At 30.4% G+C, this 22,402-nt stretch overlaps 1 protein-coding gene and 1 long non-coding RNA gene across 3 annotated transcripts; both read left to right on the forward strand.

Moving 5' to 3' along the window:
* Positions 1 to 893: 893 nt before the first annotated feature.
* On the forward strand, positions 894 to 20,921 carry LOC128132675 (putative receptor-like protein kinase At5g39000). Of its 2 annotated transcripts, XM_052769526.1 has the most exons (4): positions 894 to 1,380; positions 18,710 to 18,872; positions 19,470 to 20,414; positions 20,533 to 20,921. In XM_052769526.1, exons 1-4 carry the CDS (start codon positions 1,364 to 1,366, stop codon positions 20,542 to 20,544), a joined length of 1,137 nt encoding a protein of 378 aa, XP_052625486.1. In that variant the 5' UTR covers positions 894 to 1,363; the 3' UTR covers positions 20,545 to 20,921. The 2 variants fall into 2 exon arrangements, with proteins under 2 accessions (XP_052625486.1, XP_052625485.1); XM_052769525.1 differs by having other exon boundaries at positions 19,470 to 20,921.
* LOC128132676 (uncharacterized) lies at positions 1,649 to 2,688 on the forward strand. The gene is made up of 2 exons (XR_008231036.1): positions 1,649 to 2,366; positions 2,456 to 2,688. It is a non-coding gene; the product is annotated as an uncharacterized LOC128132676 (long non-coding RNA).
* Positions 20,922 to 22,402: the final 1,481 nt, after the last annotated feature.

The raw sequence follows: 22,402 nt of genomic DNA on the forward strand, positions 1-22,402 counted from the left end.
CATCAGCTTAGAAAAGTTGAACAATAACAACAGAGGGGAAAGGAGTGTAAACATCATATAAGTATGGAACTAAGAAAATCAATGGTTGCAATAAAAAATGCAAAATAGCTTGAAGGAATAATTCTTTTTGAAAGGTTATTTATTTTTATTTTTTTTAAATAACCTGTTGCAATGAGTCAAATGTAATTCTCACAAGTGGTTTAGGACCCTCCTACACCAATCATATTATTATTACAAATCAATAAAACATTAACTCGAAGAAAATATAAAAAGTTGTAATTTTTTTGAAAAAAAACATGAACTTACTGGAAGATCATTAACAAATCAATTAATAACACTAAAAGCTCCAAATGTAGCACCAATTTGTATTGCATTAATTGATATATCAACAAGAAGGGAAAAAGACAACTGACATTGGTTCCCGAACCTAAGAAGAGTATAAATTAAAAAGATATAGTATTGAAGGTACTCATGTGGAACAAGATCGTCCAACTAATAAAACAAAAAACGTTGTTTACAAAGAGGTCCTTCATCGGTTATAGATATTCAAGCATTTCATTGTTTTTTTTCAATGTTACCAATAAAACTAATTCTATTTCTGTTACTTTCTTTTTAATTATTGTGCCAACTTTTTATACTTTTATATGTATTTTTTATATGTTCCCCGCGTTTTATGCGGGTCATAATCTAGTAAGCTTATCAATATACATATTATATATAAAAATTTATAAAATTTCTTTGCAATTTATTATTGAATAAACTGTTTTTTTATTATTTAATCTTTATTATTGTCAACCATATAGCACATAAATTATAACCTTGTAAGCTAATATGTATATATTAGATTCAACGTCCCACATTATATGTTGGTTCCACAGAGCCATTAAAAAAATTAGAGATGGAAGCTAATTAAGTGCCATGAAAAGGTTTTGCAAGTTTTCTGGAAGAATAAAGATAGTACGATGCTATGCTCACCCATTGTAAATAAATTATTGAGCGGTTGTGACTTGTGAGTGGGATAGCCACTCCGTGAAAAAGGATGTTAGCATGTATCAGGTGCCTCCCCCATTGTAACAGAGCCTATATAAACTCTGTATTTTCTCAGTAATGGATATGAACTAAAATCTATTTCTTTTACGCAATATATCTCCACTCCTTGTTCTTTCATACTATTCAGCTCCGTGAATTATCTTAAATTCATTCACCAGGTTAAATAGGAAATTGATTGTTCACTATATTTGTCAACCCCAATTTATTTGTGTTTCATCTCTACACAAACAATGGCGTGTTTTTACTAATTCAAGTGCAGCAACTTCGTGTTCTACAGACTACATTTTTAGTCTAAGTTGACTTCATCGTATAAATGGTTTCTTCGGTTGGGTACTCTCTCTCTCTCCCTCTCTCTCTCTCTCTCTCTTTATATATATATATATATATATATATATATATATATATATATATATATATATATATATATATATATATATATATTGACTTCATCGTATAAATGGTTTCTTCGGTTGGGTACTCTCTCTCTCTCTCTCTCTCTCTCTCTATATATATATATATATATATATATATATATATATATATATATATATACTAGTAGTGTACTCGCGTAAAACAGCGACAACAAATGTAGGCCGGAGGTAAGTAGTCTTTTTCAGTATTTAACTTTCTTTTGATATGTGCCATGTAGTTTTCTTTCAGCAAATAATACATTTCGGAACACATCCAATGGTTTTGTTTTGTCTAGTAATTTCCCTCATGTTTTGGGGTTTTTGGATTTTTGATTTACAAGAAATACATGAATTAATCAAGTTAAATTGCCATAAAACATATGCATATAAAGTATGGGTGAGAAATGAAAGTCAGGTATACACCTTCAGAAAGGGAATCCAGTTAGAACTGTCAATTCCATAAAAATTCCATAAACAGGACCCATGTGAATTGGCCTCTTTGACCATAAAAAATATCATTTGATCAGATCATTGAATCAATTATTTCTCTTGTTTCTATTCCTTTGTTTCTATTTCTATTGAAATATCTTCAATTTTTAGTTCTACACACATGTTTTTTTGGGGTCTACAACCATTATGTGGTATAGGGGTTACATCCGGCATGGGAATTGGTTACTAGATTTACAGAACCTTTACCCGATGGGCACTCGACGAAATTGGGTTTCTTAATGAAAAAGCATTTATAAGTATAAATGAGTGATCTTTTTAAGACCAAAGTTGAAGCTTTTGTAGGTGTTGTGGGACAATAATCACATAAGACTATCATTTCAATCACGAATTAGTTTATCTCAAACAATGAAAATTGTCCCAACCTATTGCGGAACCAGTTAGTGCAACCCGATAAAGGTCGGGTATTCTCTATCAAGTCGGGTATGAAATGTTTAATAAGTTGTTATCCCATTAATTATTAATATTATGATGGTATGAACTTACAGGACAAAATGATGACACGATCTATACCTTGATGACCAACTACATCGAAAGTTCTTATATAGTTATCGAAATCTAAAGTTATCCCACATTAATAGTCAAAACCCAATGTCATGGTCAACACATAAATTTGTTGAATCGACACCGGAAAGCAAAACAATTAGCGTATGTTAATTATTTTAATTTTTAACACAATTATATACAGATTAATTGAATTTATGTATTTTTTCGAAATGAATCTACAATGTAATGAGATTTTGGTAATTCAGTTTATCTTGGTTTTTTTAAAAGCAAAAACAAAGATTTTAGATATTTTAATTTTTAGTTAGGAAAAATAAAACAAATAATGATGGTAAATAAAAGTAGAATTGCACTCCATCAATAGAAATAAGAGCAAGATACACGTGATCCAGGTGGGGATCATTTTGGTATTTTGGCAACAATATAAAATTATCATGCAAGAAGCAACACATCGTGTTTCTTTGTGCAGATTCAAAAGCCATATCCCATGGTTTTAGAACTATATTCCCAATATGTTTCTATAATGTCCATGCCAACATGACACATATGTACATCTTCTGCACCTAGTCTGCACACACCCAAACAAAAGCACAAATATTAAGAAAAAAACTTAGTCCTTAGTCCTTATCAGATCATAAAATGGAAGATAAAAAAAAATAAAATATAAGAATTAAAAGTGAAAATCAACCAATAAATTTTTAATAATTTCATTTAACATAATCAAACCAATAGTAACAAAGCATCCCGGATATGAAAATTTTAAGGGTTCACAGCCCTATACCTGTAAACCACATTCGATAGACATGACCACCCCAAAAATATAAAATAAAAAAGTTAAAACATAAGGATAAGGTTGACAAAACTGTTAATTTATTCACTTTAAACATTTTGACCTATCGGCAAGTCATGGGACTAAATCGTTCATTTTTGCAAAATAATGAGACTTTTATGCAAATTTCGTTAAAAACTTGTATCTAATTTTTAAACATATTTTTTTACATATTTATATTTATTTTACTTATTTACGTATTTTTAAGTTTTTATATGTATATGTTTACGTATTTTATTTGTATTTTAAATATATATAAACATATTTTTTACGTGTATCTATATACATATTTAAGTGTTTTACATATTTTTTTATGTATTACCTATTTATATGTACTTTTAGATATTTATGTATTTGCTAAAGTTTGTTTTTAGATGTTTATGTATTTTTATGTATTTTAAATGTATAAATGTATTTTTTTTACTTATTTATACGTATTTTTAAGTATTTTAAATATTTTTTATGTATTTATTTGTTATTTTGAAGTATTACGTATTTATATGTATTTTTACGTATTTATGTATTTTTAAAGTTTTTTTATATGAATGTTTTTGTATTTTTTTTTATCTATTTTAAATGTATAAACATATTTTTTTTACATATTTATATGTATTTTTAAGTATTTTATATATTTTTATGTATTTTTATATGTTATTTTTTATGTATTACACATTAGATGTATTTTTAAGTATTTATATATTCGTTTAAAGTTTTTTATATAGATTTTTATTTTTATATATTTTAAATGAATAAACATAGTTTTTAGGTACTTTTATGTATTTTTAAGTATTAAACATATTTTTATGTGTTATTTTTTATTTATTAAGTATTTAGATGTATTAAAGTGTAATTATCTATTTATATGTATTTATGTAATTTATATAAAAATACACTTGTACATATAAAATAGATATAATATCTAATAAATAATAAAATAACACATAAAACTATATAAAATACTTATATATATATATATATATATATATATATATATATATATATATATATATATATAATACTTATATTTAAAATACTTAAAAATATGAATTTTAAATGTACTTTTATGTATTTTAAATGTATAAATATATTTTTTACGTAAAAGTACAAATAAATGTGTAATACATAAAAAATAACATATAAAAATTCCTAAAAAAACTATTTTAGGTACTTAATATATATATATATATATATATATATATATATATATATATATATATATATATATATATACATATATATATATATATATATATATGTAAAAAAATAAATTAATACATTTAAAATACAAAAACATTCATTTCAAAAAATACATAATTACGAAGAAAATACATATAAATACGTAATACTTAAAAACTAACACATAAATATATATAAAACTATTTAAAATAGTTTAAAAAAGTAAGCATAAATATGTAAAAATGTACATATATACATTTAAAATACATAAACAATTATATAAAAAAGTTTAAAAAATACATAAATACGTAAAAATACATATAAATACGTAATACATAAAAAAACATAAAAATACATTAAAAATATGTAAAATACTTAAATGTACATATAAATATACAAAAATATGTTTATACATTTAAAATACAAAAAAATGCGTAAACATATACAAATAAAAACTTATAAAATATGTAAATACGTAAAAATACGTTTATAAATTATATATAAGTTTTGATGAAATTTGCAGAAAATTGTCATTATTTTGTAAAAGTTAACAATTTGGTCCTATGATCTGCTGAACATGTCAAAATAGTTAAAGTGAATAAATTAGCCGATTTCTTAGGGTTTTTTTTTTCAAAAAGTTAAATAGTTGAGACTTTTTGTTCAAAATCTTTTTAAGACTTTATTAAACCTTTATTTTTATCAATTATTAAAACTTTATTAAGACTTTATTAAATAGTGAAACCATTTTCAACCAATTATTTACTTTTACCGCAAAATGCTCAGGCGTACCTGGCCGGCGGAGGTTGAGTAATATTCATATATGAATATAAAAATAACATATAAATATGTGGATGTCATCTATTGTGTGGTCGTAAGGACAATTGTGAACCAATAGATAAATAGAATGAATGATCATAATTTGATGGTCTATGATATTAGTATGAGATATCATGTACCATATAATAACATAAATTTTAGTACAAGAGTATTTTAGTCAATTACACTACATTTAAAAAAGGAAATTTCGGATTTTAAGGGGTTAATAATTCTAATAATTTTCAAAATTTGATTTCAATAGGTAATAATTATTTTATTTTTGATCATTCTGATAGAATATGTTTATCAGTATTAACAAAAGTAATGACATTCTTGAAGCATAAAAGAATAAGTATTCTAACATAATACATATTTTTGATAGAATGAACTTCTTGAATAACAAATTCCTGAACCATCAATTGAAGAATAAAAACAAAAATTACGTTAATTCTTATAGAATACGGGTAACACACTACTAGAAAAAAGGCCTTTTACGACACTCATTGCGCGTCGTAAAACGCTCAGACGACGCGCAAATGCGTGTCAAGGAAGGCCTTGTCATAACGAGAGACGACACGCTTTTGCGCGTCGTCTTTAGACGACGCGCATTTATGACACGCAATGCGTATCATTAAAGTTGCTGTCAAGAAAGGTCATGTCATAAATGAAGATGACACACATTTTTGTGTATCGTAATTAAAAAAAATTTAAAAAAAAAATTATTTATAGGTTTACTAATTTTCAAATTAAATTTTCATTTTCATATCTCATAGTAGAAAATAAAATACCATATATAAAAAATACAATCCATTACAAAAAAGTTAATATCATACAAATAATCATTCTCAAGCTTTAAAGCATCAAATGATGAGAAATTGCAGAAATCACAATTTCTTGAATGTAATTACTGATAAACATTGTGTCTACTTGACAAATTAAACCTATATCATCACATTTGCTGCAACCAGGCTTGTTTCATGCTCTGCATCACATCTTTATACACCTAAAGGATGAAAGCAAAAAGATTAGAATTAGCCATAACAATATAACACCATTTATATGCATAAATTCAAAAATATTGTTACAGATTTTCTTCTACTTAACCAATATGATAAATAAGTTTAAAACAAAACAATGAAAATAAATTACTATTTATTTAAGTAACTTGTACTCTAACAGGAGAATGCAACAATGGATAGAGCTAATACATAAGTAACTTGTACTCTAACATTTGACACTATAGAAGACTCAAAAAACATGAAGGGAAAAAAGGTAATCGACACATATTGTTACCTGTTTCTGAGGTTTTGCCATTGTATCTGAGGTAAACAAATTACCCTTTATTTAATTACAGTAATAAAATAAAACTGTACAATATCACAATAAAAAAATAACATGATAATTAATCATAATAATTGGAAAAAAAGTGAAAATTATAAAACAATCTAGATATTCGTTATAGTAAATTAACAAAAATATAAATTAAAAAGAGAGATGTATCTCTGTTATGGGGAAACTGGAAAAGAAAAAGTGAATTGTTTTATGGAATCATCACTTTCCTAACTTAACCCACTAGGACATTTTGTTAACATCAAGTAAAAAAGAAACTGTTAAACCATTAAATTTTTTATAAACATCATATATCCAAACAATAGTTGCTCATGAGAAAAGCTCCTTCACAAAAGCACATGTGAAAAGTTGTAGAGTTGGAATGTTTTGAGGATTTATCAGCATCTGATATGGAGATGCTCATGCTCCCATTAAGACCATTACTTTTAGAGTTGGAATGTTTTGGGACAGGAGTCTCCTTCACAAAATGCATTTATTTCTTCCAAGAGATCTCAATAAAAAGTGCAAGACAATATATATTTTTCAGATTAAGCAATAATATTTTATTATTTTTTTAGATTACCTGTGGAAATGCATAAATTGCACGTAAGATTCTTGCATAATCAGTTCCAAGCATTTGAATAACAATGTCTGCTAGTAATGTTCCCCATAGCCTGCATAAATAAATATAAATACATAAATAAATAAAGTATTATTAGTGGAAGGTAAAAAAGGAATAATACATAGGACCAAGTAACACCATTATGCTCCTAATTAACACCAAGATTTCGCGATGCATCACCTGCTAACCCCTGTTCACAAAATCACCAATCCATAAACAATATTTTCACTAAAAAAATTTCACAACTTAATATTATATTATATTTATATTTAATATCCAAAAATATGCAAATAACAACAAAATAAAGAGATTGTGATAATATAAATATATTATATTTATATCCAAATCCAATCACCTGTTTTGCTGCAAGTAAAGCTGCTCTTGACTCCAAGTTTATAGCTGCCATTCGTCCACCCTGATAACAATCAAAACATTAACATATCATATATATATATATATATATATATATATATATATATATATATACACACACACCTCTTTGAGAAATTCCTTCTTTATTTGATAATTACCAGCTTCCTTCAAAGTATAATATCTTTAAGATTTTTTTTTTGAAATCATAATGATAGAATGAAAGAATAAAATAAAATAAAATAAGCCAAACAGAAGTACGCTACTAATTCTTGGATTTGGATGTGAATATATAGGTTATTCAATATCTACATTCTGGGATAAATTATGTTATAGATCTTTTATCACTTATAAATCAGCTATTAATAAAAGCATATGCAAATTACAAGATTACCAAGTGGAAACAAACTACAACATGATTTATATAAATATAATATCAATCACAAATCATTTGTTATAATACAAATGACATGGAAACTAAGAGTGAAAAGACCACTTACCACAATGACATAAATTCGCCCTTTGCAAGCATGAAATTGGCTTCCTAACAACACCTTTAATTTGTACATCGTGTAGCTGGAATTTTGTTCCTTTTTGCAATTTTTGTACATCATAGGAGATTAGATAGATTTGATCATTTCATTTGTTGTTCATCATCTTATCAAGAACTGTATTAAGATCCACAAAGATTCATTTTCTGTGAGGTTTCTCACAGAAGCTCTTACAAGGTCCCTCCTGAAACCCATTGAGGTGACCTTATCCACTATATCATCTACTGAAACTGTATTACCATTTCCTTCTATAATTAACCTGTCTTCTACATCAACACCAATTGGTAATGCATGAGGCAGTGGTTGGGTTTCAAAAAGAAACCATTATATAATGTAAAATAACTAGAGTTACAGAAAGAAATCATGTAAATGCTTAGTTTTTCAATTTCTTTATGGTTTTTCATTTTTACAAACACCTGGTATATACTATGCAGTTGTACATTTCCCATCAAAATAAAATCAAAAATTCATTCTCTACATACGTAGCTAGAACCAAAAATCTTTTTGACTGCTATAAATAAACACTCTATACTTGTATTATATCTATATATGCTCTCGCCCATCCTCCCACACAATCGCAGGCATGCTCTGGATTGGATATCTCATAGATCTCACACTATCTCAAAATTTATGAGAATGCAGAGAGCCCTAAATTAAAATAAGAAAATGATAAAGTAAGAGAAATAAACCTAGGGCACATATATGGAGAAGAAGAGAATGATATTCAAACCTGGTGCCTCTTCCCTTTTCGTTTCCTAATTTCCGATGCTTCCAATCCGACCATGAACCTCCGACTTTTAATCCCATATCTGACCTTGTGAGGTCCAGAACATAAAATTCCTGTTTTTGAGAATCTCCACTACCGATAAAGTTCCTTCATCGTTCCTGAAAATCAGGTCGAATCCATGAAGTCAAAAAAGATCACATACGATAAAAACCCTAAAGAAGAATTGATAGTAGAGCAGATGAAGGGCAAATAAATTGGAAACCGAAGGAAACAAAGACACAGTAAAACCTTACCAAGAATCAACGGTGGAGTTAATCCATAACAATCAACCACTTCTGTAATTTCGGTGGACCGACTTCCAAAATTAGGGATAAAAGCAACATCCATCGAGGGCAACACAGATGGAACAAAATCCGACAGAGAGGACAAAGGGGGTGTGGAAGAAGAAGAGCAATTGAACAGCAAATGACAAAAATTTGAGACCCAGCCCATTCACAATCGGCATGAGAGACTCAACCGTTGCGCACACAGTAACTTCATCCGACTCCAGCAAATCAGTGACCAAAAACGATAGGGAGGAGGATGACGAAGGGACAAGGGAAAGCAATCAGAGTAGGGACCAATACCCTAGGGCTTCTTTCTTTCTTATTGGAAGAGGCGGGGGGGGGGGGGGGGGGGGTTAAACTTTCAGATAGAATAGGCGGTTGTTTAATTTTTGAGGATTTCATTTTCCCGCTTAAAACACATGTTTCATTAAAGAAATATAAAGTGACACACTTAGATGACACACAGTTTATGATAGGCGCCCTCTGTATTTCCTTTTTTTTTTCTTCTCTGACACTAATTGTAGGGGGCACGCACAAATGCGTGTCCTCTATCCTTCAGATTTTGCAAAACTGACATTATTTTTTAAGGCACGTACAAATGTGTGTCCTCTATCAGCGCGTGTCATTGTTTGCGCGTCATTAAAGGGCTATTTTCTAGTAGTGACAGTTGCTAAGAATTACATTTGTTGTTAAAGAATAAAGTTAAAAACACTTTCAAATCGGGAAAAAAAACATCAAAATCTAACAAAGACACTAATACATTCTAAAAGAATAATGTTGCTAATAATCACTTTCAATTTTATGGTCCGTTCTTCGAGCTTCAACTTCTGTAAAAACCAAATCCAATTGTAGTTTAGAATCCAATAATGCATTAGCAAATGAAAAATAAAAAACTAAATTCCTTTGGAAAAATATATGGACTTGTGAAATGCACCAAAACCAAGAACCAAGAATTGTAGAAAATGCATAAATGAAAATATACATATTCCATTCCACCATAATTGAAATTCGTGATTCCATTCTGACATAATTGGAATTCAAGATTCAATATGGTCGCATTACTCATCACCATTATTATATATCAATGTAAAATGGAACTTTCTAATGTTAAACAAACCAAGAAAATGGAATGTAAGATGTAAGAAAGTAAAAGAAATATAAAAAATGGAAATAACATGTTTTCTAAAAAAAATGAAAGCAACATGGCATTGGTTGTTTCAAAGGACAAATCACCAAAAAAAAATTCCTTTGTATGTGTGCTTGATCATTTAAGAGTTGTAATACTACAGTTCAAAAAGATGTTAATTCCACTGTCCCATTAACAATTTGCATAACTATGTTTTAAAAAATCATGGACCAAGGATATGTGATATAACAATTTTGAAAATGGAATTACCTTAATCCATGATGAATGATTGAAATCGTAAATTTGTGAATTGAATTCACACATCAAGAACCTTAAATTGGAATCCCTAAGAAATCGTCCTAGATCCAGCCTTGATTCAGACTTTCAAGATGTCGTCGTAATATTTCTTTTCCATGGTTACCTCCTGTAGTGAACCCAATGAACATATTATTGTATTGATCAAACTTAATTATTCTAAAATATGATTTAGATCACCGGCGAATAGGATGGCATGAAATGGATCATAACACACACCAAAAACACATACATCAATGAGTTTACTAAAGGAATTATTAATATTCAAAAAAATAAAATAGATAAAGTCTAAAACGAAAACAATCGTAGTAGGCATCGATTTAAAAAGTAAACAAAAGGAATTAATTATATTCATCTTCATCAATAACTCTGTAATAGAAACAATTAAAAGAAATAAAAATTAAAGATTTATGCAAAAAAAGAAGACACGTTCAAATAACAAAAAGTGATACTTACTCGTCTCCAATTTGACATTTTTTGATTTGTGAAATTCCATCAAAGAGCAACTTCTAAGAACGTCATTTTGTGGTAGGCAATTCAAGGTTTTACGGCTGGGGTTGAGGTCGATATTTTTTGTTATAAGTTGAAACTGATACCATAAATTAAGGGATATTACTTAATTTAATACTTTTACTACAATTACTTATAATTAAGATTACCATCATATAGTACATACATCCACACAATAGATGACTATCCACATATGAACCTACCTCTCTCTCCCTCTCTCTCTCTCTCTCTCTCTCTATATATATATATATATATATATATATATATATATATATATATATATATATATATATATATATATATATAATTTGTTTAGTCGATCCGGTACGCTGGAACGCTTAAGTGGAAGATTCGAAATGAGTGGCCCAACTTTATTACCTCGTTCTCAACATTTTTTTCCTCAATTGAACTCTCCTCTCTCTCTCTCTCTCTCTCTCTCTCTCTCTATATATATATATATATATATATATATATATATATATATATATATATATATATATATTTGTGTGTGTGTGTGTGTATAAAATAAGCACCAAAATAATTTAAATACAAATTTGCAAAAATAATCTCAGTAGTTTGTATTTTTTTTTCAAAATTTGGTCCAAACCTTGAAAATTTTGAATACATGATCTTTTTGAGCATCTTTTGTTGCATATTTGTCATTTCGCAAAATGAAGTTAATGTTGTACCATTGATAAATTTAATTTTTATTTTTCCTACATTTTGAATGTTATTATATTTATAAAATATAGAAAATGACTTACATACCTACCCCCTGCTTGCTTTCTCTCTCTCTCTCTCTCTCTCTCTCTCTCTCTCTCTCACACACACACACACACATAAAACTATTACAGACACTACCCCACGTAACTCCTGCCCATATTGTCATTTTCCTCACATATTCACCTACAAGTCAAACAAAAAACCCATACATACAAAAGAATTAAAAAAAACATACATATACACATTAAAGTCATTTTCGATTCACTTTATGTGAAAGAGATGAAGAAGATAATAAGCCAGGTTTTCCTGCATCTATCCCTCTCGTCAAATTGCAAAAGCCCACCGTTAAATCTAATGTTTTTGTTTAGATCTAGCATACCTTGTGTTGTGATCAAGTTAAATGTCCCAAAAATACCAAGTAAAAATTTCATATTTTCCACAACCAAAACCATTTATTCAGTTGTTCAAAAGATAATCAAAGTATGATATATTCTCGCATTGTTAGAGTAAAGTCATAAAATAAAAAGTGTGGATAACTCTAGGGATGCAATGCGATCAAGTCGGGCCCATCTCTTTGGAACTATAAATAAATGAAATAATAAAATTAAAACAATAAACACAAAGCTTAGTGAGTTCCCCAAAATATCACATACCACACATAAAAATTACGAGCCTATTTCAACCCCAAGTGAATGGTATGTGCCAAATCAGAGCCTCACAATCACTTCCTGTCATGGGCTGAATCATGGTCTTTCTTTGCAATGCCAAGGGCTAATTCATAGTCTTATATACAAGTATTAAGGATCGGATCCTAGTTTTTCATACAAGTGTCATGGGCTAGATTGTGGCGTTTTCATGCAAGTGTCACAAAGAGAAACTAGCATCCTACACAGTATAGTGAGAAGACTCGTCTGATCAAAGAGTTGTAATCTACTACTCAAAATCTCAGAGAATCCAATACATGAATCTCCTACATGAATCCCAAACCGGATCTCAGTCTATAACTCAAAATCTTACTAAGTTAACTAAAATTCAAACTAATCAAAAAGTCAACGGTTAACGACCATGCCCTGGCCAACTAATGACCGTGCCACAACAGCTATGCGACAAAATAGTCACGGAGTGAAACTCACCACTGTGTCGCGGCCGGCTCAACTCTATGGAAATTTTCCCAAATCATTTCAATGGATTAATGCCTTAATCCATTAAGCGAGCCACCCAAACTTTCCAAAAGGCTTCCTAGCACCCAAGAGAGTCATCAAAATCACAAATTTACGGGCATATAAACCCTATGCATGTCTTCCACCATTTTAGGTCAAAATAGAGAAAAATGTGATCGTTATTCTTTTCATGGTCCGAAATCACTCCGTAATTCCAAATCTAAAAGATAAAACACTCAATAGACATTCAAAATTCATAAAGTTGCAAGATTTACCTGGAGTTCTTCCATGGTCCGAAATCAATCCGTCTATTACCCACCTACTAGATCAACTCCGTAGTCTTGAGATTCATTGGTCTGAAATCACTCCGTCTATTACCCGCCTACTAGATCAAATCCGTAGTCTTGAGCACTACCTCAGTGCTTCCCGTCACCCACTTCCCATAGAAAAACTCAAAGGGAGGCATACCAATGTTGGCATGACAGTTGTTATGTTAAGATAATTCAACTAAACAAAGGTAGGTATCCCAGCTACCACCAAAATCTAAAACACGCCCTAACCATATCCTCGAGAGTTTAAATGGTCCACTCGCTCTAACCATCAGTCTGTGGATGGTAGGAAATACTACAAAGAGATCTAGTACGTAACTCCTCGTGGAAACTTCCTCTAGAACCTAGAAGATAAACGGACATTATGATATGAAACAACAGAAATTGGCACCCTATAATGTACAACCACCTCGTTAATGTAGATCTCAACTAACTTCTCAACATATGAACTCTCCTAAATTGGGATAAAGTGGGCACTCTTAGTTAACCTATCGACAATGAACTAGATCGAATCAATACCACGTATCGTCCTAGACAACTTCGTGATGAAATCCATAGTGATTTGCTCCGATTTCCACATGGGGATGACCAACTGCTACAACTTTCCATGGGGTCTCTAATCTATGGCCTTGACTTTCCAAAAATTCAAGAACCGCTGCACATACCAACCTATCTCCCTCTTCATATAGGGTCACTAATAACTAAGTCTCAGATCCATGTACATATTTATAGTGCCCAGATGGATTAAAAACTTGGACTTGTGCACTTCAAAAAGGTATATCGAACTCCAATAGAAACAGAAACACACACCTTGCTACATTAAGTCAACAAATCCTGACTATCAATGACGAATGTAGAAATCTAGCCCCTGATCTTCACCTTCTTCCGATTCTCTTCATTTAATCTATCAATATACGCCCCTTTGACCAAATCCAACAGTGGTCAAGTGATAGTCATCCTCACACAGTGGTCTCTGATAGGAGCACTAGTCTCTTTGCGAATCAAGGAATCAGTCACTATATTGGCCTTTGCAGGATGCTGCAGGATCTCAAAATCATAATCCTTTGACACATCCAACCACCTGCATTGCCTCATATTCGGATTCGATTGATCCCTCAAATATCTTAAACTCTTATGGTCTGTATAAATGGTACACCGGGCCCCATATAAGTAGTGCCACCAAATCTTGAGTGTGAAAACCATAACCCCCAACTCCAAATCATGAGTAGGACCATTCGTCTCATGAGGTTTCAATTGCATTGAAGTAGTTAATCTTTGTTCCAACAAGTATTTCAAGCTATAATGGTCTGTTTTTATTAAAAAGTGACGATCCCATACATACGGTTGCCAATGAGCGGCAAATTTAGCGAGACCAATTAACTCTCGCTCATAAGCAGGCAACTTATGGTGGCGATCTGCGAGCTTACAGCTGAAAAACGCTACTGGATGATTATCTTGTTGTAGGATTTCTCCAATTCCACTACCAGACGCGTCACATTCAATGGCAAAAGGGTTTAGAGAAATCCGGTAATGCTAGTATTTGTGAATTAGACAAGGTGTTTTTTAACAAAGAAAATGTTGTTTATGGCTCATCATTCCAACTGAAATTGTTCCTGCAAAGCATTCTTGTTAATGTGGCATCTATAACTCCATAAGTTTTTATAAATTTTCAATAATACGCCACAAGAGCAAGAAAACCTCTTAATGTTCGAGCATTGTGAGGTTGCAGTCACTCTTGTACTACTCCTATCTTTGTCTGATAAGTCGTTCCTTCATTCTTCTTAGGTTGTGGTACCAACCACTTGCTCTTGCCTGTAAGGAAATGGGGGCTTGTCGAACCCATGCCCCCGACGGGGTTTGTGGCTCTTCAAAAAAAGTCATCACATCCTTGTAGCATAATATCGGGTCAGTTTTCCCATCAAACGTTGGGAACTCCATCTTTTTGAATCTTGGAACCTGGTTCCCCTTTTACCTTGTATCCTCAACCTCCTCCCATGTCTTCATGAATAGTTGGTGTTCTTTTCATGAATAGTTGGTGTTCTGGCATCAAAAAATGCCTTGGCGATTGGCCATTTCCTGATTTGACACTGGTAAGGAGACCTGAACCCATTCCGCAAAAAAAAAAAAAAAAAAACCGAAGCTATGGAAGATGATGCATAGAGTTTAAGTCAAATCCAAAATGGATGTTACACTCACAGATTTTAGATAAAATAACATGACATAAATGGTCCTTTTTGAAAGTATGATGGTATTATGAATATGTTTTAAATATATAAGAGTTTGAAACATAATTAATAGAAAATTTGCACGCTGTGTCATGAAAATCATGAACAAAGAATCCTTATAGAAAATTTGTGGTAAGATTTTAGTAAAAAAATAAAAATAAATAAAAAAACATAAATGACCTTTTTTTTGTAATAAAATTGTTATTTTAGTAAAAAAATAATTTATTCTTATTGCTGAGGTAGTTTGGTTTATAATATGCTATCATTAGGTAAATCATGAAAAAAAAAAGAAGAATCCTTACATAAAATGTTACATAAATTGTCCATGTGGCAGATTTTAGTGAAAAAAACATAACATAAATGGTTCGTTTTCGTAATAAAATGGTTATTTTAGTCAAAAAAAAATAAAAATAAAAATTTACCAATCTACAACACAAAACTAATACCAATTAATTGATTATTAACTACGAGGAACATAACTATAATAAACAGAAAAAAAGAAATTAAATTGTTTCATATTTTTTTATTCCTATAAATGTTTCTACCTAATAAAATTATGACAAGTGTAATTATTTTATATTTTTCTAACTAACTCATTAAAATTATATTCGAAATATATCAAATAAAATTAAATTGAATGATGATTTCTTATAATTTTAATGGATATAAATAGTTGTAGTCATAAAAGATAAGAGATAATTTAATTTCTCACAGAAAAAATCTATCTCAAACGGTTAATTAAAAGGAAAAAGAACGACTTTATTCAAAGTTGGCATGGATGTATCATTAATATGAAGTCTAAATCCACGTTTATCTTGACAGCCTCCATTAATATGAAGTCTAAATCCACGTTTATCTTCACAGCCTCCATCTATGTGTTCCAACAAAATCAATATGCCATAAAAAAGAACAATCAAATTTATCAACAAGTTATACCGACAAATTCAAAATACTTTGGTAACATACCCGTTTCTTACGAATTAGGGATTCAGAGGCACAAAGAGTTGTTGCGTGTGAAATCTCAAAACCACAAAATAAATAAATAAAATAAAAATTGTAGGTGTTACCTATGCTAGTGAGAAACTTATATATTCTTGACTTCGTTGAGACATTTTTAAAAAATACATTATAGGCACAATCATAGAACTCGATAGTTGCAGAAAAAAGGAAACAAAGATTAACGTATATATTCAATCCACAAGGTAAATAAAGATTTTTTTTTCAGTTAGGAGTGGAGATAAACTGAAGAAGAAAATCATGTTTGGTGTTTTCTAAAACTGCATCTGTGAATCAACATTTAGAATCTTAGAAAAAAAAAATAGAGAGAACAAAAAATACGTACAAAATATTACTTATATATCCTTGAAAAATCAAAATTACTTCTATATCCTTATAAAATTATAAAATACCCATCCATATCCAGACACATAATTTTATTAGGTTTATATTAATTTAATATAAAAAAAAAGTTGTTAAGAAATCAAAATTCTATATGATTGTATAAAAATACCCTTTTCTAGATTAACATTAAACCTAATTAAATATTATAAAGGTTCCTGCAATTCATTTACTTGCTGCCGCCATTAATTTATTCGTCATCTGAGGTAAGCATGTACCCTTAAACAGGCGTATAAATTTTTTATATCATAACAGCACATCTCCTCCATAATATAATCTGAACCTCAAATAAACCTATAATACACTTGAAAACTGCCATGATTTAATTAAGCAGTAACAACACATCTCCCCCATTAACCAGTATCAGAACCAGTTCAAACAACAAGCAATTAGAGCATCAGACTTTGAGAGCAATCCTTAAAATAACATCCAACTGTCAAACTTATGAAAGAAATGATATTGAATTCTCGAAGAGCAGCAATCGGAATAAACTATACCACCATGACGGAAAGAACATCCCAAAATTTAACCTTGCATCGAAAATACCACAGATGCTAGTTTCTCCCAAAACAGTATCAAGCCACAAAAATACCAACACCATAAATCCAATCGTTGAATACATCTTTGATTTTGTTCTGATCGCTCCTTCATCTCCCGACTTGAACATTGGACCCCCTCATTATCTCTATATGCGTTGAATGCTCGATTCCAAATCGTCACAGTCGAATTTCAGAGTTCCTCGGCACCAACTCAATAGGAATTTGCAAATCTAGAGATCTTAAGACTTTCGCATATTACTCGGTCCCAAATAACAAAAACCCAGATCAATTGCTAATTTCGGGCATGTTTGGGTTAGCTTTTTTTAGCATAAAAGTGATTTTTAAGAAAAATGATTATTAGCTTATAGCTTTTAGGAAAAGCTGGTTTTAAAAAGTGTTTGGATAAAAAAGACATCTTTTTAAGAGTAAAATGGTTAAAAACCTAAAAAGCTAGGATTTTCCAGCTTTTTGAAAACTTTATTTTTTCCTATCTAAAAAGCTGTTTTAAAAAATGCTTTTCAATTACACAAACACTTTTTTAGCTTATTAGCTTTTTGAAAAACTAAAAAGCTAATAAGCTATTTTAAAAAGTTTTGCTAAACACCCGCTTCATGCTAAAAAAAAAACACATATAAGTTCAATAGACACCACGGCATTGAGCTACAAACCGAATTTACAAATGAGAGTGAATGTAGAGATGTTTAGTTTACGACGAAGATGTCAAGATGATATACGGAAATACAAGATACCTAACCTAATCTTTAATTTGGGATTTAGCTTGGGAAGGGTATTCTGGGAAATTCAATAAAATTTAAAAGTTTAAATAAGTTTTTTAATATTAAAATTGATAAAATTCAAATTAAAATTTAAGTTTGGATATAAATATAAATTTTATAATTTGATAAGGATATAAAATAATTTTGATTTTTACAAGGATACATAAATAATATTTAAAATTTAAAAGAATATGAATGAAATTTTTCTTAAAAAATATAATCCGAAGGTATAAAAGTAAATTAACTTTTTATTATAGAGTGAAGGAGGAAACGTTAGGTGGCAAAAAAAAAAAAAAAAAATCTTTTATTACAATAGGAATGTGTGTGTTTTTACTATTGTTTCAAGAATCATTATTACTTATACATATTTTTTTACGGATGCGTTTGTACAGGAATTTAAGGGAAGTGCAGGCAAATCATGATGTTGAAAGAATGAAACGACAGAGATGGAATAACATTATTTTATGGAACAATATTATCCCAATGATACGGCTTGGACTCACTCCTAACCATCCCAAGCTCAACGAGGCGGATGTTATGCCCCTTACCAATCAGGTGAGTTATCTTATTAATACCCTTGCATTCACTCTGAAATTTCCACAAACATTTCGGGAGAGTCATCAAAAAGCAAACCCGCAATAAACATTTTTCACTTAACTCTATTTTTTTTAATCAATGAGTTTAAAGTTATATTTTCATAAACAAAAATGAGACATGGGCTGAACTGGGTTCCCCAACACGTCCCCATCCCTGATTTTTGCCCATACGGGTATCCTGTCTCCATCCCCGGGACTCGGTTTGGTGGGGGAATACCCTGCCTTTATCGCGCCAGGTTAACTTGTTCCCTAGGGGGTTGCGGTAAATTCTGATCTCTATTTTGGACCATGTTTTATTTAACTTTTTGTTAGACTTTATTAAAAAAAAAACGAACTCTTTTCTCAAAACTTTGAAATTGTTAATTGATTATTGGACTTGTTCTTAAAATTCCATAATTCTTTTTGTTTGGAATGCATAATGGAATCCGAATTTTTGGTCTAAAATGTACTTTTTTTTCTTTCAAAAAAACAATTCTTGAAGATTTGGCCATTTCTCAACAAAAAAAAGTAAAATTGGGATGTTTTCATTAATATTAACTTAAAATGTGATTATTAGGTAATTATCCCTGATGATGATGTTCCAATTGAGCAACCAAATAACCTCAAAATACCCCTCCATGTCATAAAAACGTGTACCCAAGACTTCAACGAAAGGAATTTCATCGGTAAGGGTGGTTACGGAAGGGTTTATAAGGGAACCCTTACATGGGCAAATCATATAAACCAACTAGTAGCTGTAAAGCGGCTAGATGTCACTAGATTTCAAGGTAACAAAGAGTTCCAAACAGAGATCACGTTGCTTTCTGAGTATCAACACAAAAACATTATAACACTTATAGGTTTTTGTAACGATAACAAGGAGATGATTCTTGTTTACGAATACGCAACGAATGGAAGCCTTGATGCATATTTATGTGACACTAGCTTGTTCGGTGGACTATCATGGCCACAACTCCTCAAAATATGTATTGGTGTTGTTTCTGCATTGGACTATCTTCATAACCACGTGGCTGAAAAACACAGAATTATACATCGCGATGTAAAAAGTGCAAATATTTTGTTGGATGAGAATTGGAATGCAAAACTTTCCGATTTTGGTTTGGCTAGAATAGGTTTAGCAAATCAACTTAACACCTTTGTGATCACTAACCCTGCTGGCACATATGGTTATACTGACCCACAATACATAAGAACAGGGTTTTTAACAAAAGAGTCGGATGTTTATTCGTTGGGTGTGGTTTTGTTTGAAGTTTTGTGTGGAAGGCTAGCCTATGTTTCCAGTTACCATGATGAGCGGCGTTTCTTACATCATTTGGCTCGAACCTGCTACAAAAATGGAGAGCTAGATAAGATTATTGATCAAAGAATAAAGAAAGATATCAACCCAAGAACATTAAGCAAGTTCTCAACTATTGCATATAAATGCTTGCATAAGACTCGGGAAGAACGACCTACAATTGCTGACATTGCATCCCAACTTAGGGAAGCCTGGAAAAACCAAGTAAGTTTGAATAATGTTTTTATTCAATTACTTTAATAGGGACATTTTTATGGGAAAATAAGGATTTCCATATAATAGTACATGAGTTGCTAACCCAATATTTCTTTTTCATCACCAGTTTACAAGATAATGGAAGTGAAACCTTCTTGATCAGTTGATTCACAAAAAAAAAAAAAAAGAATCATTGGTTAATATTTATTAAACGAAGGGGACAAGGACAAATAAAATCTAAACCAAAAGTCCAGTTCAATTGTTGCATAGAGATATAATTTGACAACACAACGCCATTTGTTGGTCTTCTACAAGGAGGAAAAAGGGTTGAAATATTAACAAATATTTGTCTCTTTCTATATTTAATATGTTCCTACATGAATGTACTATAAGTTTTGTTCTACGAACTTCATTAAGACCACAATCCTCAAAATAATGGTTCACTAGATTACAACAAGTGGAAATCACGGATAAAAGATTTATAAAATTTTATTAGGGAACTGATCTGTACATAACAATTTTTCTCCATACACAACAATTGATGTTTTAAAATGTTGTATTGTATAACTATATAATGCATGAATTGTTGTGTATGGCAAAAAACTATTGTATACGAATCACTTCCCATTTTATTATAATTACCCGTGTACTACATGGGTCTGCAAACTAAAAAGAAAAATTAAATAAAAAAATGAGTAACATAAAAATTTCTAATATGATATTTTTGAATTCGGTCTTACTAGATGAGGAGAAACAAAATGGATTTTATCAATTGAAAAGCATATCTTCCTTGATTAAACGAACGTTTATTTTCATAAAGATCCTTTGTACCTTTAGTGATTTGTTATTAATAACTTCCTTGCATTTTTGGCTATCTTTTAGATCTCATACAATGGAGTAAAAAATTGGTGAGTTAAGATAGATCATCGATAAATATTATTCTCTTATAAATAAAGTATAATTTTAAGGAAAAACAATGGACCTACCCTGTTGATGAGATTTTCGTTTTGACTTGGGGTTTGTCATAATTTGATCAAAGCTACTAAATATTCCATTTTCCCTGTTCACCCCCCCCCCCCCCCCCCTTTTTCCCTTCTTTTGAATATACACTTCCAAATTTGCCCTTGTCCCTATCCAATTCCTAGACTCAAGATTAAATGAGTGTGTATCAAACCTTTGCCTTTAAATGGTTTTTTATTGCCATTGCTAACCAATGAAGATGTTTCTTGTAAGCATGAATAAGGATTAGCTTACAACTGCACACCACATTATTTAACTAACAACATTTGGAATTGCATATTTTGTTTGCTTTTATAAAGAAATGAGTAGGGATTAGAAAAAAAAATGCTTAAGGTGAATTGCACTCACTCCATACATTCTTTCTAACACAGGTACAACTATGCAAAAAGCAATCTTTAATCCAACCTGAACCTCAAATTACACTTAACTAAAAAATCAAATTACTTGAAAGAAAAACAATAACAACCTAAAACCACATCACCAACTCATTTAAGCAAAGGTACATCCATAATTCATGTATAAACACCTTTTAATTTTTAAAATAAAAATCATTAATAACTTCATTTAATTAGCATCATATTACAATGGTGTATTCTTAATAAGGTATAGTAGTTAAAGAATCTACCTGATCACAAATTCGTATTAGTGAAATAGATAAACAGGCTTATAAACTTGCAGAAACCATGTACTTTGTTGTTTTTCCATTTCTCGTTATTCAATCAAGCTAAAAAGAATATTGAGATAATAAGTGCTAAACTTTTAGCATTAGATCGGTGTGCGAATGCAAAACTAGTGTGGTTGATGTACAAATTATTGTCAAACATTACTCTACACTTTGTTATCAGTTTCAATGTCTTTAGCATTTTGTCTCCAGGTTTATAGTTATAGTCAGATAACAAATTCAACGATTCATACATTAGGGGTGGAGTTAAAATCTCCACAAAGAACTGCGGGAGCATTATCCCAAAGTTTTAATG

Source organism: Lactuca sativa, chromosome 3 (genome assembly GCF_002870075.4).
Source record: "Lactuca sativa cultivar Salinas chromosome 3, Lsat_Salinas_v11, whole genome shotgun sequence".
NCBI classification, from domain to species: Eukaryota; Viridiplantae; Streptophyta; class Magnoliopsida; order Asterales; family Asteraceae; genus Lactuca; species Lactuca sativa.